The sequence below is a fragment of the Perognathus longimembris genome, chromosome 9 (assembly GCF_023159225.1).
Source record: "Perognathus longimembris pacificus isolate PPM17 chromosome 9, ASM2315922v1, whole genome shotgun sequence".
Taxonomy (NCBI): domain Eukaryota; kingdom Metazoa; phylum Chordata; class Mammalia; order Rodentia; family Heteromyidae; genus Perognathus; species Perognathus longimembris.
Genome location: NC_063169.1, coordinates 73,268,441 through 73,286,157, shown reverse-complemented (window position 1 = coordinate 73,286,157; position 17,717 = coordinate 73,268,441). Strand labels below are relative to the sequence as shown.

The window sequence follows — 17,717 nt, the reverse complement described above, 5'->3', positions numbered from 1 at the left end:
TATATTTTTCGTGTTGAATCCATCACAAACGAATACAATTATGAAATGTCTCCTACAATAAAAATTGTCCAATTATCTTCCAGTACAATCCTGACTTTCTTTGTTTGAGACAGGGACTTACTATGTAGCCCAGGCTATCCTTGAACTCATGACTGTAATGCCTTATTCTCCCATGTTCTAGGATTACAAACACATTCCAACATACTAAATCAATTCCACTTATTAAGAAGCCATCTGCATTGTTCAGATATATACTTGCTAAATTACAGACTCCATGGAGGGCAATTAGTAGTAATATGATAGAATTTAAACCATATGAAAATAAGTATCAAAACTGACAAAAATGATTGATAGTCTCTGATAAAAAAGAAAAGAGGCACCAAAACTAAAATTCATGAAAGTTTCTATCTACCCCTACAGGAATCACAAGTATACACCCCCAAGCATCCTCACCTACAGACATTACTGACCCTCCCTGTAGCTGTCCACACACACGATTCCTCCCAGTGCTGGGAAAAACTCCAAGAACTGAATACCGTTAACTCCTCCCAGGAGTTGTTTCACATGCACATCCTGAGTGCTTGATACACCTGACTCCCCTCCCATATAGCAACCTAAGTACTAAACCCTTCCTACTCTCCTCCCCTATAGCTGTCCACCCACAGGACACACTGTGAATGCTAGACACTCCTGACCCTTTCCTTTTGGAGCTGTCCACATATAGGACATACTCCAACTGCCTGAAACTCTTGGCCTTGTTTATATACTGAAAACTTGTAGGAAGACTGTTGTTTGGATTTACTTGTGCAATTTTTTTCTTCCTTCTCATTAAGTTCCAAGATACAGATTATAAAAATTTGTTTTTCTAGATGCAATAGTCCTCATTATCTCCTTTACCCCCACTTCTCATAATCTAAATACATTTCTGAAGAGTTAGTTTAAGTAAATACTCAGATCTCAATACTGCTAAATTCTGTGGTGTTTACTGACTGACCTATGTGTTTGAAGCAGGGCGTCAATGGCCAGGATTGAAATAAAAATCAGCAAACATGTAGCTCTGAAAAGCTATTTGCATAGCAAATATATTAATAAATCAGGACTGTCCATACCTGGAATAGTCATTGGCAGAGGCCTGACAAGGTCTGGGTGCTTCAGCGGATTCCCAGGGTAGACAAACCACTCTTTGACAACTGGGTCAGTGCTAGATCCATCTGAAGGAAGACAACAGGTCAGTAGGTACAAGAGACTCATAAGGTCCGCAAGTGCCTATAAGGCTCATAAGGTCATAACTTGCCTCACAAGTTCATCCTCTTATCCAAGGGACTAGCATGACTACAGTCACCAACAGCTGCTGCCTATCTTAAGCTTGAAGGTGACTCACTCATGCCACCAAGAGCCAGAACCTTGAAGTTAGCCAACAGGTCCAGGTGTGGTGTCCTTCTGTGTTACTATTACAAAAAATATTCTGAAAAACTGCTGGAATGAGAGTCCTTTCTGGTCTTGAGTTATTTGAAGGTACTATCAACACTAATAAATGAGACTACTGAAAAATAATCTAGAACAAAAGTATGTCTGTATGTTGGATAAATTTAATGGCTCTAAAACTCCATGTCCACCAACAAGTAGACATGGTGGCATATGCCTGTCATTCCACTTACATAGGAATCACAAATAGGAGGATCATGGTCCAGTCTGTTCCCAGCATAAACACAAGACTTTATCCCAAAAATAACAGGCAAAAAGGTCTGGAAAGGGGATGGGAGAAATACTGCTCAAATAGTGAAATATGTCTAGCAAGCTTGAGGCCCTACTTAAACCCAGTATCACACAAACACACAAGTCAGTTTGACTTCAATTCTTTTCCCTTACTGAAGCAATGTGAACAGAAAAACTTTAACAACCTTGCTCAACCTGTCTTTAAGTCACTTCCCTGTTCATGATGATGGGACTAGTCTGTTGCCTGCAGGCTCATTTGGCTTTACTTTACTGGGCACATCTGATCTTCTGGGACCTTTTCTATTAAGTTGCCCTTTTCACTGTGTCCTGAGCCTCTTGTTTGCGTTCCCATGATCGAGCCCCCAGATCTCACATTTTTCTTTAGTTACTGTTTCTCTCCTGCTTTTGGACAGTAAAGTGAGCAGTTGCTTTTCTTGTTTACTTCTTTTAGTTTTTTAGTCCTGTAGTCTGGCTTCATTGCTCCACTGAAATAACACTGTTAGCACCATTGATAACCTCTTAACTATGAGACTCAAGGGCTGCTACTGATTCTCATAGTCTTACAATCACTACCTTGCCCACCCCCAAGCTGTCAAATGTCCAAATCCCTTGTGGGGTCCTCCCTAACTAGTCTTATTTCCCTTTGTGAATCTGCTCTCTTCATATCCATTCCTAAATGCTGGCATTCTTGAAGACTAATCCTTCCTAGGTAGAGACCCACAAAATCTTCACCCCAGAACTCTAGGCCTGTTGCTAGTTAGTACTTGCTGGACCCAATAGTAAAAACATTATCTTGTATCTCCCCCTATGACCTGTGTGGTTTTACCACACAAGGTCTCAGCTCAACAGAAAAATCTATCACAGAAAGTATAAAATAGCCAAGTACTGGTGGTTCACATTTATAATCTTAACTACTCAGGAGGCTGAGATCTGAGGACTGTGGTTCAAAGCCAGCCCAGATAGGAAAGGCTGTGAGACTCTTCTCTCTAATAAACTACTCAGAAAAGGCTGCAAGTGGCACTGTGGCTCAAGTGGTAGAGTGCCCGCTTTGAGCCAAAGAAGCTCAGTGATAGTGCCCTGGTTCTGAGTTCAAGCCCTAGTACCTGAACAAAAAGGAAAAAAGGAAAAGAAGTATAAATAGGAAGCTCGAGGTCTAGGCTAGCCTGGGCAAAAAGTAACCACAGCAAACAACACTGGAAGTGTGGCTCAAACAGTAGAGTATTTACCTAGCAAGTGACAAAGCTACAAATTCAGACCCTAGTACTACCACAAAACAACAGAGTAAAGATTGCTTTTGCTACTGGAACTTTCTGTGCAATTAGCTAAATTTCAGTGAAAAACTTTTAAGGGGGCAAAGAGAAAACAATATCAACCTCTAGGGGGCTGGGAATATGGCCTAGTGGCAAGAGTGCTTGCTTCATATACATGAGGCCCTGGGTTCGATTCCTCAGCACCACATATACAGAAAATGGCCAGAAGTGGCGCTGTGGCTCAAGTGGCAGAGTGCTAGCCTTGAGCAAAAAAAAGAAGCCAGGGACAGTGCTCAGGCCCTGAGTTGACGGCCCGGGACTGGCCAAAAAAAAAAAAAAAAAAAAAAAAAATCAACCTCTAGACATTGATGGTATTCTTTTTGCAAAGTACACTATGAAAATAAGCAATGGGAAAAAATGAAAATTAATTACAAAAACGGTACAGAAAGACTGTACTTTTAAATACAATATATGAAAGTACAAATCCCTTCATGGCATAAAATATGACATTTCATGGGGCTGGGTATATGGCCTAGTGGTAGAGTACTTGCCTCACATAAATGAAACCTTGGGCTCAGTTCCTCAGCACCACATATATGGAGAAAGCCAGAAGTGGTGCTGTGGCCCAAGTGCTAGCCTTGAGCAAAAAGAAGCCAGGGACAGTGCTCAAGCCCCAAGTCCAAGCCCCAGGACTGGCAAAAATACACACACACACGACATTTCATAGAAACAATGCATTTTTCATCACTGACTGACCAAATGCTTTCTGATTATAGATGTCTGTCATTAATCTTTAATATTTTACAAATGTGAATGCCATTCTCAATCACATTTCAAAGAAAAGCAAAATCTGTTTAATTGTCTGCCTGTCTGAAAGAATGAACTCTAGTTCATCAGGCATTTTCTCAGATCTCATCTCTCTACAGAACCATTGCTACAAAAGACCAATCCGCTCTTACCTTTAGAGTCTCCCAGTAAGAGTGAGTATACCCGTTGCCGGACGGGACGGTAGATGAAGGCCTGGCTAGGCAGAGCTTGGTCCAGCTCATCCTCCAGGGTGTTGCTGCACTCAATCTCTCCACTACTCATGATATTGTATACCAGGTAGCTTTCCGCATGTACATGATGCATCCTAGCAATCTGTTCAAAATTCAAATGAAATGAGTTTCTCCTTGAAAACAAAATGACCTTCAAGTAGAAACAGTTAACAATGCTCATAATAGGACAGTTTTGCTAAGGTACTCAGAAATGCCATTTAAACTCATATTTTCAAGTAAAATTTATGTTTTCTTTCCTTTGGGCTACCAGGTTCAAAATATCTTATATTTCTCCCTCCCCCTGTAATCATCTACCAGTCACCATATTTACTTCTGCAGAATTTCATTATTTTGCTTGTCTGAGACCTCGCAGTTACTCTGTGATCACTTTTGTCCAGGGTCACTCACTACAAAAGATTCTTAGCTGATATTCCTTTCCAATCCATCCTTCATACCACCACGTTGTCTTCTTGAAAAAAAGATTCTTCTTGCTTTCCTTCTCAGGATATTTGAGTGGCTACCACAAAGTTCACCCTAACATTTCTGTCCCCACTATGAGGCCTCAACAGTATCCTGTCTCCTGGTCTACCACTTTGCTATTATAGAAAATGCCACTCTCTAGTCTCATGAAACATCTTCATTTCCCAAGAAAAGTCCTCTACCAATTTCCCTTATGCTCCAGGTCAAAAATCCCACCTGGAACATCTTTTCTGCCACTGCTCCCCAACTCCTACTCCACATTCCTCTTGGGTTGACTTCAAGTGTGTCCTTCTCCACAAATCCATTCCTCCTTCCCCAAGAGGAACTAGCCATTCCTCGCTCATGGGGCTCACCTCTCCTACCAAACTATGAGCTGATAGAAGCTGGACTGCATTCACTTGTTTTTCAGTTATTTTATTTATTTTGTGAAACAGAATCACTAGGGTAGGGTAAAGGTTCAGTATTGCCTATTAACTTTTGGGCTCAAGGAATCCTCAGTTTCTATAGCAGCACATACCACTATATCTGTCCTCTCTATTTCTTTTATTGAGCAAAAACTACGTGTGAGGAGCATTTCTCCTATTCATTTATATGACAAGAAATAAAATCTATGATTTAAGCTAATTCCACTTCCTTGTTTAAAAAAAGCAGTAAAGAACAGAGGGTCTGTAATAACCTTTAGATAGGTTTCATTTTCCTGTAAATATTATTACTATGGGAATAAAGTCTAGATTGTATTTACATTATTATTCAGAATTTAAATCCAAACCATCTGTTTCAAAGATATTTAAAATCTGATATTAAGATAACTTGAGATAGCTGAAGCTCTGGTTCAGTCTCACAGACACTCAAGTAGTTCTAGTTATGTGGACTATCATTGACCTGCCCCTAACTTTCTTCACATAGGAGCTAAGTAAAAGAGCCAACCTTAGAGGACCATTGCGAGGGTTAGATGAGTTGATGTCCACAATGCACTTACTCCAAGGATTGACTGTAAGTGAATTATTTCAAGACTATTCAAATGCATATGTTTACCACTGAGATACTGACAAAGCATCCACTTCACTGATACAATTTCTTTAAACAAAGGCAAAGCTGATAGCAGCTTCAAGATCTGTAAGGTTTTGTCTTTCATTCATTAAAGAGCTAAGCTGTATCACAGAGTCACAAAGTCCAGGCTTTGTACCCTTAGCTGTTGGAAGTGGTCAGAAGTAACTGAAGCCTCTGGCTCTTTCAATAAATTCCACTGATGATGCTCAAGTTATGTATTTCATAGTGCTTTTAGTGCAAAATTGTTTCAGATAACTTTCCTATTCCCTCTTCTGATCCTTTATTTCAAAAGAGTTGGTATTTTTATAAACTGTCCTAGAAAATTATAATAAATTGTACTTTAGCAAAAAGCTAGAATTTTGGCAACTGTGTAGAATTTGAAATATTACATTCTTTTCTAGAGACATACAAGATATTTAGTTCTCTATAATTACAATATTTAACTTATCAATTAGAGCAGTATCATCTAAATGCTTTTAGTCTCTACCCTTTAATATAATATTATGTATTATACTGCACAAATCTTAATATATCCACTTAATCTAAAAACTGCTGAGTACTGATGGTTCATGCTTGTAATCCTAGCTACTCAGGAGAGGCTGAGGTCTGAGGACTGTGGTCCAAAGCCAGTCTAGATGGGAAAGTCCATGAGATTCTTATTTTCAGTTAACCAACAAAAAGCTGGAAGTGGAGTTGTGGCTTAATTGGTAGAGCACTAGCCTTAAGTAAAAAAAGCTCAGAAACAGTGCTTAGACCATAAAAAGGACAAAGAAAAGCTTTAAAGCAAAATTAATTCATGTAGCATTATGAAACCACATAAATTATTCTTTAAAGCAACTGACTTCCTGAACTGTGAAAAGGAGGAACCATGGACATGCAGTGTGGCTGTCCCTGCTAGTGTTTCACATTAGGCCTTTCTGCTGAAAGTTCCTAAGATGAATATGTATGGGTAAATCATACACATTGAGATTCTAGAAGCCTATGAGACAGGGTTACAAGACTCCACTGCAAATTGCTTTTAGAAAAAAATGCAAGAGCAACATAAGGAATTTCTAAATTGCTTTCAAAGATAAAATTAAGTTAAATAATCCAGACATGAATTTTGTGTCAGTGTCACCTCTGACACCATTTGTGAGGCGCAGTTTCCACTAGAACCCATCTACTTCTGGACTCCTGAACTTGTAACCACTTGCTTCCGCAAGTTCTGAGTCACACTTGATGCTTGGAACAAACTTGGCTTTGCCATTGCTGGGTATATGATATCCAGATGTCTTAGGCCTTGGATATCTCTGTTCTCATGTGGGAAGGGAGACAAGCATTTTTACCACAGACCTGCATGATGACTGAGGGAAGTAGTATCAGAGATAATGAATCTAAGGAGACTCATTGCTGCATGACATGTACTGGAACTAACATTCATATGTCCAATCTGCATAATAAAACTGGAAAAAATATAAAGTCAGATTGGTCTCACTCTGTCCATTCTCCATACCTCCTGATAAGTCTATCTCATTCTTCACCAGGACCAACTTTTCAAAGGCTGTGCTTCCATGCTCTCATGGCTGCCAATACTTTCTTTGGATAACCTGCTTCTGGTACAGTTCTTTTTTTCTCCACGAAGCAATTACAGATGTTTCCAGGTAGAAATAAATATTTTTTGTCTTTATGTTACTGCAAATACTGAAACTTATCAGTTACTTTATCTACGAACTAATAGATATAACAAAAAAAGAGATTAATGACTTTTTAAAGAGAGGAGAGATTGATACAGCTATACAGCAGGAAGGGAAGAAGCCACTAAGAAGTAAAGCTAAAGATAGTACAGAAAAGTACATTTAAATAACAGCCATGATGAGACAATATGCTAAGCATGTGGGCTATAGCATTGAGAAAACATAAAGGCCTTCTCTCAGCATTGCCAGACTAGGGGGAAAGACGTTAGTCACACAAATATGGATGCTGGACCTGGTGGGACATACCTGTAATTTCAGCACTCAGTAGGCTGAGGCAGAAGGATAATGAGACTAGCTAGGTTGCAAAAAGCATTAAAGGCCATCTTGGGATAAATATAAACAATGAGAGCTTGTCTCAAAAAAAGAACTATCACATCAACATGGAACCACTGTACTCCCAATACAGTTTTAACATAAAAGGAGATAAGAGGGATTTCCAGGAAGTAAAAGACTATATACAAGGCTGTGAAGACCAGAGAGCTTCAAGGAGTACCAGTGACACTTGAGATGGAGACATAAGTAGGAATCAGGCACCAGTGTGCCATGACCACATTAAGATGATTGTTTCTTTGTCTTAAGAATTACAAAATGGAAACAAAAGGTTTTTTTTTTTCTACATGCAGCATGGCATGGACTCAATGGGCAAGTCTACTTAGGAAGAGTTCTTGGAGATTAAGACAGGAAGCCAAGCAAAACACAACTGTAACTAGAGTGGGATAAATGGATGCCACACAACTTCACAACTCCTTTACTAGGTAAAAGCAAGAAGATATACTAAGGTTGGCTATGAAAAGTAATAGAGAATTCCTGGGTCTGTAACATCTAGGAATTCGGTGACTAAATGAGAGATGGTGATAAAAATGCTGTATACAAAGGTTAGTGGTTGGGCTGGGGATATGGCCTAGTGGCAAGAGTGCCTGCCTCGTATACATGAGGCCCTGGGTTCGATTCCCCAGCACCACATATGCAGAAAATGGCCAGAAGTGGCACTGTGGCTCAAGTGGCAGAGTGCTAGCCTTGAGCAAAAAGAAGCCAGGGACAGTGCTCAGGCCCAGAGTCCAAGCCCCAGGACTGGCCAAAAAAAAAAAGAAGGTTAGTGGTTAACATTATATTTGGTTCTGAACTTGTGATCCCTCTAGACATTCATTACCTTATCTGCTAAACCTGGATAATGGGCCTGTAGGTGCAGCTCTGGGGAAGGGCAAATGCTTAGTATGTATGAAGCCTTGGGTTCTGATCTCCAGCACTAGAGGAGAAAAACAAATCCCAGGATCATATCCTTTTCACAGGGTTGAAATGGAAAAAGATAAGCATTATGCCTAGCACAGAACACACACAATCAGGTTAATTGTGGTTCTTCCCAAGTCTTCAAATGTTCCATAGTACATTCAGAATTAGCTCAAATTCTGACTGTGGTATTTAATAACTTTCCCAATACAGCTGTGACTACATTACCTTTTCAATTCTTTCTCCTTCCCCAAACCCTAGGCTTCAGCCTGAATGAAAGGCTTGTGCTCGTCAGTGACAAAGGTCCAAATACTTTATCTTTAGGGCTCATACATCCCTACATGTCTGCTTATTCAAAGCAAATGATGGCCCCCTGAAGGTTTCTGGTTCTACCTCTTTTGGGCTTTCTTCTTGTTCCTTACCACAACACAATTCAGCTTACAATTCCAACAGTTATTTTCCCATTATATTCATGTGACATCAAATGTAGGTTACAATATGCATAGTATGATTGTTTCTAGACTCAGAGGTATTATGTGTCTCCCTGCAATCCTTTAGCAGGTGCAGTCAGTGAAGATTAACAAATTCACCAGTGGGAATACTTTCATCATGATTATCTTAGACTGGGGGAAGACATTCACCTACCTTTAAAATTTCATGGTTTGAAACCATGGTTACTTCTTGCTTTATTTCAGCCTCTGTATTCATAAGGTCTTCTTCTTTAATTTCAGGGTATATACACATAGGTGCTTCTGGATCCGATTCAGAATCTGTTCCCACAGGTAATTTGTGCTTGATTTCAGATATACACATGGGAACTTCCTGCTTGGAATCAGGATCTGTATACATGAGGTCTTTTTGCTTGGAATCGGGATCTGTACACATGGGAACTTCGTGCCTGGAATCAGGATCTGCACATACAGGAACCTCTTGCTTGGAATCAGGCTCTGCACATATGGGAACCTCTTGCTTGGATTCGGATTCTGAATTTATGAGTATTACTTGCTTTTCCATTATTACACCTTTGGGTCTTTGGAAAAGCCATGGCGATTTCTGTCCTGGCAAAAGATATGATGCCACTCCTTTGTAAAAGAGAGCTTTGTTTGATCCCAATGGTAACATCTCTTCCAATTTTTTCTCACCTTGATACAAGTAAAGAACCTTAGATATGTGGTCTGACACAGCTAAGATAACACTGCCTTTTTTGTCAAAGTTCTCTTTCACAGAAGTGTAGAAAGACAAGCACTTGTACCGAAAAGTCTCAAACATGCTCTCTGGAACAACATCATTGCCAAGTAAGCATGCCAGCAAAGGAAGGTCTGCTACCTGGAGGCCCAAACTTTCACAGAGCTTCTCTCGGCAAAGCATGACCGTGTTAAGACTCTCTAAGCAGAGCTCACTAATTGAAAAGTATGGACAAGTGTCATAAATCAAGTAATCAGTGTCTTCCCCAAGAATCCCAAGACAGTTGTGCTGGTGACCATAGGAAGCCACCTCATAATCTGCCTCCTGTAAAGAACACAAAGTTTCCTGACCTAGGGTCTTCAAAGCAAACCGTGTAAATATAGCAAGCCCAGAAGGAATAAAAAACATGTTTCTGCCTGGCTGCTCCTTGTGTGACTTGATATGCTGGAAAATTCTGGATATCTCTCTGTTGTTCTTAAGTCTCCTCTTCACCCACTCTTCTCTCTTATCCTTCTCTACCATACCATCAAAGAAGAATACCAACTTAATACCAACATCTGTAAAGGTTTGAACAAAATTACGCAAAGTAGAAAAGTATTCTCTCCATTGGCCACCACAGATCCAAGATTCCGGAGTATACCAATATCGGAGACAACACATGGCATCCACCACAATGGTAGGAGTACATTCTGGGTATGTGCTTCGATGGTGCTCTGCCAGCTCTCTGAAATTTACTACTGTACATATATGTGGGCAGGTACTTCCAACAAATCCCTGCAAACCTCTCACACCCATAACTGAACACTGGAAAGGATCTGCAAAGAAAAATAAATCTGTAATTAGTGACTATGGCATTATCACTAGACATATGGCATTTCTCAAAGTAAATACAATATTTAATATAAAAAACTTTATATCACTGAACTAACATGACATCTGGCTAGAAACCTAGAGTTTTTAATTGAAACACATGAGGTACTTTAAGCACAATTTACTTAGTGGAGCTGAATGTTCACAAGGTCAATATCAGCACAGCAATCTTACAAGATTTTTTTCAGTAAAACTAGTATTGGCACCACACTAAAGCCACCAGCACAACTATGTTCATTGCAGCATAATTTGTCGTGGCTAAAATATGGAACTAACCCAAATGGCCCTCAGTAGATGAATGGATCAAGAAAATATGGTACATATACACAATGGAATTCTATGCTTCTATCAGAAAGAATGACATTGCCCCATTCATAAGGAATGGAAAGACTTGGAAAAAAATCATACTAAGTGAAGTGAGCCAGACCCAATGAAACATAGACTCTATGGTTTCCCTCATTAGGAATAATTAGTACGTGTCTAGGATAGTCCTAGCAGAAGATAAAATAGCTCAATAGCTATGTACATATGAACACATAAGATGATGCTAAGTGAAATGAGCTCCAAGTTATGGAAATAAGTGGCTATCGTTGTTGCTAAGTTCAATGTACCATGTAAAATTATGCCATTTTCTTGTCTTTCTTCCTCATAGTTTTACCCCTGATGTCACTGTAACTGATTTTGGTACCCTGGGTATTGTATATACGTTTATCAGAAGTAGGGAAGGGGAACATCAAAATGGAGAGACAAAGGGTAAAAGGTGACCCAATCCAACAGCAATACCTACAAAACTATATGCTTTAAACCAACTGTACAACTCGGGGAGGGGGAATTAGAGGGGAGAGAAAAACGAGGGAGGAGGTAACAAGTTTGATAAGAAATGTACACACTGCCTTATGCATGAAACTGTAACCCCTCTCTGTACATCACTTTGACAATAAATAAATCAATTTTAAAAAAGGAATTTCTCAACCAAATTCATAAAGGTTAAGTTTTAAACAAGTAATTATCTCCGACCTAGAAACTTAAATGGAGTTATATGGCCTGGTGGAAGAGTGCTACCTCATATACATGAAGCCCTGGGTTCAATTCCTCAACACCACATATATAGAAGAAGCCAGAAAGGGTGCTGTGGATAAAGTAGTAGAGTGCTAACCTTGAACAAAAAGAAGCCAGGGACAGTACTTAGGCCCTGAGTGTCAAACCCCAGCACTGGCAAAAAAAAAAAAAAAAAAAAAAAGTAAATTGAAGTATGCAACATGGATAATTCTCAACATACTTTTACTGTATGACCAACAGTATCTGCTATAAAGGCAACATTGAGAGAGATTTCTGAAGGGACACTTAGGGGATGATATATATGTGTAATACTTTGGGTGGTACTGACAGGTCATGAGTATATAATGTATAGGTTAAATGTATCAAACTGTGCATTGTAAATATTGTGTCAAGTGTACCTCATGAAAGGTGTTGGATTGGGCATTGGTTTAAATACTTAGGAGTCTAAGATCTGAGGATTGTAGTTTAAAGCCAGCACAGGGAAGACAAATCCAAGACTCTTATGACCAGGTAACAAGCAAAAGCTGGAACTGAAGACAAGACTCAAGTGGTAGAGTGCCAGCTTTGAGTAAAAATGCCAATCAAGAGTATCAACACAAAGAAAAAAGGAAAGGTGTTGAAAAGAACTACATTAAAATTCACTGTGGCCAGGTGCCTGTGGATCTCAAGATGCTGAGATCTGAGGATCATGGTTCAAAGCCAGGCTGGGCAGGAAAATCCCTGAGACTCTTATCTCCAATTAACCACCAGAAAACCAGAAGTGGCACCATGGCTCAAGTGGCAGAGCACTATCCTTGAGTTGAAGAGATCAGAGACAGCGCCCAGGCCCAGAGTTCAAGCCCCATGACTGAAAAACAAACAAACAAACAAACACCACTGTGCTACATGGAATCTTTGAGATAGTGACTGAGTGGAATGATATTCTAAAATTTGAAGACAAACTCAACAGTTGTTAGAACTCAAAATATTAGAAAAATGTAAGCAGAATACAATACTAGAGAAATATTTAATATGTAAATAGAAACCACAAAACAAATGCCCCTTTGAGACCCAGGATGAAAGAACAACACCTATCAGCATTCTCAATTTACAGCGTATCACTAGCTACCAGGCAGAGATGGACACTTCTTAACCTGCCAAACAACTCTTAACTATACTCAGGCAAAATCCTTATGTTCCACTCTACAAATAAGTAAACTGTAAATTAACTCTAGCTTGAGAAAAGGCACCCTCATAGGGCTATCTTCTAAGAATTTACTTCTTGCCCGGGTACACAACACATAATGGTAGTAGACTCTGAAGTTACCTGTTTAATAATGAAGACATTGATAATGAAGACATACAAAAGGTAAGTAAACATAAATACTACACATTCCACAATAAAATCTAAAGAACTCTTGCTCATTACATTATTGAATATAATGAATACAAATGTCCCAAATCACTACTGTACTATTGCTGATACAGGAATCCATTATGAAAATGTAACCATGGCATTTGAGTAACTTAAGCATGAGTAATTGAAGTACAAGTTGAGCTTCAGAATGTGACTAAGCTATCAGGGATTCTTTTTGGACTCCCGGGCATGGATCCTATATTCAGTAAAGTCATATTTTTTTTCAGCACTAGGGACTGCTTAATGCTTTAGGCAGGGGACAGACTTTGGAAAGGGAATTCAAAATCACAAAAGCGGGCTGGGGATATGGCCTAGTGGCAAGAGTGCCTGTCTCATATACATGAGGCCCTGGGTTCGATTCCCCAGCACCACATATACAGAAAATGGCCAGAAGTGGCGCTGTGGCTCAAGTGGCAGAGTGCTAGCCTTGAGCAAAAAGAAGCCAGGGACAGTGCTCAGGCCCTGAGTCCAAGCCCCAGGACTGGCCAAAAAAACAAACAAACAAACAAAATCACAAAAGCTGGTCAGAATGGACAGAAAACAATACACAGATTTCACAAATTCTAGACAATTATTTATTGGCCTATAACTAGCTCTAGATTTAGAAGGCTTTTGTGGGCTGGGAATGTGGCCTTGAAGTGCCAGACTTTGAAGTCAGGCCCCATTTTACCACGTGAACCCCATTTTACCACACGAACCCCACTTTACTACGCGAACCTGAGATAAGCAGGCCCTGTGAGCAGACCCAGGACAAGCCCATTAGGGCCCAGTCGGTCTAGAACTCTAACCGCTGGGAATGCTTAACTCTGACCACCCCTAGAATCGAACCCTGAGCCAATCAGATTTGTACCTGTATCCTGATCTTGCCTGCTTGAACACTTGATTGTTGTAACTTTGTTCTTTGCCTTTATAAGCCCTGTATAATCACAGCTCGGGGCTCCCTCCTAACCTCCGCTGTGTCGGTGGGTAGGACGAGGCCCGAGTTGCAGCTCGCTTGAATAAAGCCTTGCCTTGCTTTTGCATTTCGGAATGTCTGAGTCTCGGTGGTCTTCTTGGTGGTGGTTTCACGACTTGGCACAACAGCCTAGTGGTAGAGTGCTTGCCTAGCATGCATGAAACCCTGGGCTCGATTCCTCAGTACCACATAAACAAAAAGCCAGAAGTGGTCCTGTGGCTCTAGTGGTAAAGTGCTAGCCTTGAGCAAAAGAAGCTCAAGGACAGTGGCCAGGAGGATGGGGAGGAGAAAAAGCGTGGTTTTGCATGGTTTGTTGAGGCCTCAGAGACTCTGGAGTATGATTCCGTTTCTGTGTTGTGTAAAAATCTTACTTCTCTCCAGCTCTGTGCTGGGTACTAGGGTCCAACTATGTCCTTACTTAATGAGGTGTAATTTATAACTTTCCTTCATACCTGTGGGCTCAGGCTGATCTTCTGCTCAAGACACAGAAACCAGCACACAGGGAGACAGAGCTGGGAGAGGAGGAGAACAAACCTGGCATTCCCCTTCCAGACTGATATGCCCACACCTTCAAAACAGCTCTTGCTGCTTTTGAGCTGGCTGCCTTCCCTTGTCAATGTGTTTTGGTTTCAACCATTTTCTACAAAAACTGAAAATAGCAACAAATTTCTCAAAATATTCCCTGTTTTTTGCAGGAAGTCAGTCTCAGTTCTTTGTTCTAATCTTATTCCTATGCTTCTGCTTCTCACCCTACATTGGAAAGCCTCTTTTTTTTTTTTGGCCAGTCCTGGGCCTTGGACTCAGGGCCTGAGCACTGTCCCTGGCTTCCTTTTTGCTCAAGGCTAGCACTCTGCCATTTGAGCCACAGTGCCCCTTCTGACCGTTTTCTGTATATGTGGTGCTGGGGAATCGAACCCAGGGCCTCATGTATACCCCACTAGGCCATATCCCCAGCCCCAAGCCTACTTCTTAACAGAGTAAACACTAGCTTTTTGCAGTCTTCAGTACTAGCAATTATAGACAATTTCAATTGAGCAAGTGTAGTTTGATAATGTGCTTTTCTCTGGCATTTACAAGAACAACTTGGGAAGGAAAGGACTTGAGAATCTGTAACACTGGAAGATAGTTTCCAGTGTTTTAGGGTATTTGGCTGTTAAATATTCACAATATCCACTCAGTGCCCTGAGGGTAGTACAGGAAAAATGCCCAAACATGTATAGAGGCTTTTCACTCTCTAAAGTTTGTTATTATATGATGACTTAAAAAACAACAACAACAACAACAACAAAAAACAGCCAGGCACTGGTGGCTGATGCCTATAATCCTAGCTACTCAGGAGGCTGAGATGTGAGGATCATAGTTTGAAGGTAGCCCAGGCAAGAAAGTCTATGAGACTCTTATGGTAGAATGCTAGCCTTGAGCAAAAATGTTCAGGAGACAGTGTTCAAACCAAGTTCAAGCCCCAGGACCAGCACATAGACAAAAAATGTATATATGAAATTAGTTCTACAAATTAGACAGAAAAATGTTCGTATCTAGATCATTGTTATTTAGAAAGCAAACAGAAATTACAGCTTATTAGACAGGAGTCACACAGCTAACACAAAACCTGAGGTGCTCTGGGAATCACTATCAGTAAAGTGGGCCTCTAGACAATATCTTGCATATGAGGGGCACAATGTGTATTTGAAAGAATCAGTGAACCCAAAGAAATATATATAAAGAAAAATTAGGAACCTGCAGTTTATAAGAATGGAGACAGGGAAACAGAAAAAATCCAGCAGCTAATTTAATTTTTCAACTGACAAATGCTGGTAGAAACTAACAGAGGAGCGTACTTTGGTCAAGCCCTATTATTGATACTGACCAGTGTCAAGGCTTGTTAGTTTGCTCTCTACCCAGAGATGATGGATTCAAGGACAGCAACACAAGAATGGCTTCTGAACTGGGAGAGCAGCACCCCACAAGCCCAACCAAATTCCTAGCATTCACTTGGCAAATGCTCACGGAGAATTTTCTATGCTCAAGGTCCGTGCTAGGACCATGGATATAACAACAAACAAGATGAGACCTGACTGGATGTTGAATCTTGAAAGAAAATGTCAAGACTCAAGATCCTTTACAGAAGTTTCTTCTTGGTGACATATATGTATGTCAAAACAAAACCAAGTAGACACTTTATATGTAATTTACTAAAAATATAAGTCCCATGGTAAATATGCCCTCTCATCCTACTGGCCCAAATTAGACATACTGTCAGTAGTATTCAGCCTCTTCATTCAAAAGCACTTTAAAGCAACAAAGGCAAGCAAACGCATTCAGGAAAAAAACTAACAGGTATGCAAGATAAAGTTGCCTACCTAAAAGTCACAAAAGTACAGTTTCCTTACCCCTCACTTGACCTTGTAGTACTTCAGGGTGCTAACCAGTGGGGCTACCCTTTCTCCCCAATATGACTTCTACTCACAAGGAGCCTAACCAGATGATCAGAACTTGAGACCTGTAAGACCTAAGAGACCTGTAAGAACTAAGAGACCTGTAATCTAGAACTCTGTGCCCTTGGCCATTCCCAACCTCACTGTAAACTCTACAAAATCTCCTAGAGACTGAGGTATGGAAAAGTCATTGAACACAGAAAAGAGAAAGATGTGTACATTACCCCTCACACATTTATAATGCCTCATGTATCTGGAATTCAGAATATAAATCAAAAGGCCCACAAATTAAAGCTACCTACTCACAGGAAACTTCTTCAAGCTCTTCTGATTGTCTATGGATGTATTATTTTTTTCAACTAAGTCCTACCAAATTAGCTCCTAAGCTGGAACTGAGAAGAGTATGAGAAGAGCAAGTATGACACAGAGCTAATAAATTAAAATTAGAAAGACATTAAAAACTCCAAAGGAGTAATGGGAGAACCAACTACACACACATCAATGAGAATATTACTGTTTACAGCTCAACATAACCAGTTTTAAAATGTTCACTTGCAGTCATGAAGGAACATTCAGTACATTCAACTTAAGAACACAAAGAAGGGGCTGGGGATATAGCCTAGTGGCAAGAGTGCCTGCCTCGGATACACGAGGCCCTAGGTTCGATTCCCCAGCACCACATATACAGAAAAAACAGCCAGAAGAGGCGCTGTGGCTCACGTGGCAGAGTGCTAGCCTTGAGCGGGAAGAAGCCAGGGACAGTGCTCAGGCCCTGAGTCCAAGGCCCAGGACTGGCCAAAAAAAAATTAAAAAAAAAAAAAAAAAAAAGAACACAAAGAAGGAATATATTTTAGAAAATATCTTCCCCTAAATGGGTACCTTAGTGCGAATGGGACAAAAGCAAATCTCAAAAACTATTCAGAAAGATGCTTTCCTCTTGTCCTAGTTGGTCTATGGTCTTGGGGTAAATGACTAATAATTTACAGGAATCTAATATTCTAACACGACATTAATATTGCCCACTTTTCAGAACTTAGCTTACATACATGGATGTGTGCAAACAAATATGCTGAAGGATATAATTTTGGTTCATTTTATGTTAAAATATAATAATAATAGGGCTAACAGCCAGGCACATCCATAATCACAGCTACTCAAGAAGTAGAGACCAGCTCAGGCAAAAGTAAGGACAAGTGGCTGGGGATATAGCCTAGTGGCAAGAGTGCCTGCCTCGGATACACGAGGCCCTAGGTTCGATTCCCCAGCACCACATATACAGAAAACGGCCAGAAGTGGCGCTGTGGCTCAAGTGGCAGAGTGCTAG

At 40.3% G+C, this 17,717-nt stretch overlaps 1 protein-coding gene across 14 annotated transcripts in view; it reads right to left on the bottom strand.

The window, feature by feature from the left end:
* The window catches only part of Fam120b (family with sequence similarity 120B), a 57,084-nt gene that overhangs the window by 37,541 nt on the left and 1,826 nt on the right, over positions 1 to 17,717 (bottom strand). For 10 of the 14 annotated variants that reach the window (XM_048354482.1, XM_048354475.1, XM_048354476.1 and 7 more), the window contains exons 1-3: positions 9,139 to 10,829; positions 3,926 to 4,106; positions 1,110 to 1,211 (exon numbers count right to left, since the gene is read on the bottom strand). In XM_048354482.1, the coding sequence (XP_048210439.1) occupies positions 1,110 to 1,211; positions 3,926 to 4,106; positions 9,139 to 10,473 (1,618 nt within the window). In that variant the 5' untranslated portion in view covers positions 10,474 to 10,829. Of the gene's footprint in view, positions 1 to 1,109; positions 1,212 to 3,925; positions 5,765 to 9,138; positions 10,830 to 17,717 lie in introns of those variants that run through there. The other 4 variants (XM_048354472.1, XM_048354471.1, XM_048354477.1 and 1 more) reach the window with 3 other exon arrangements.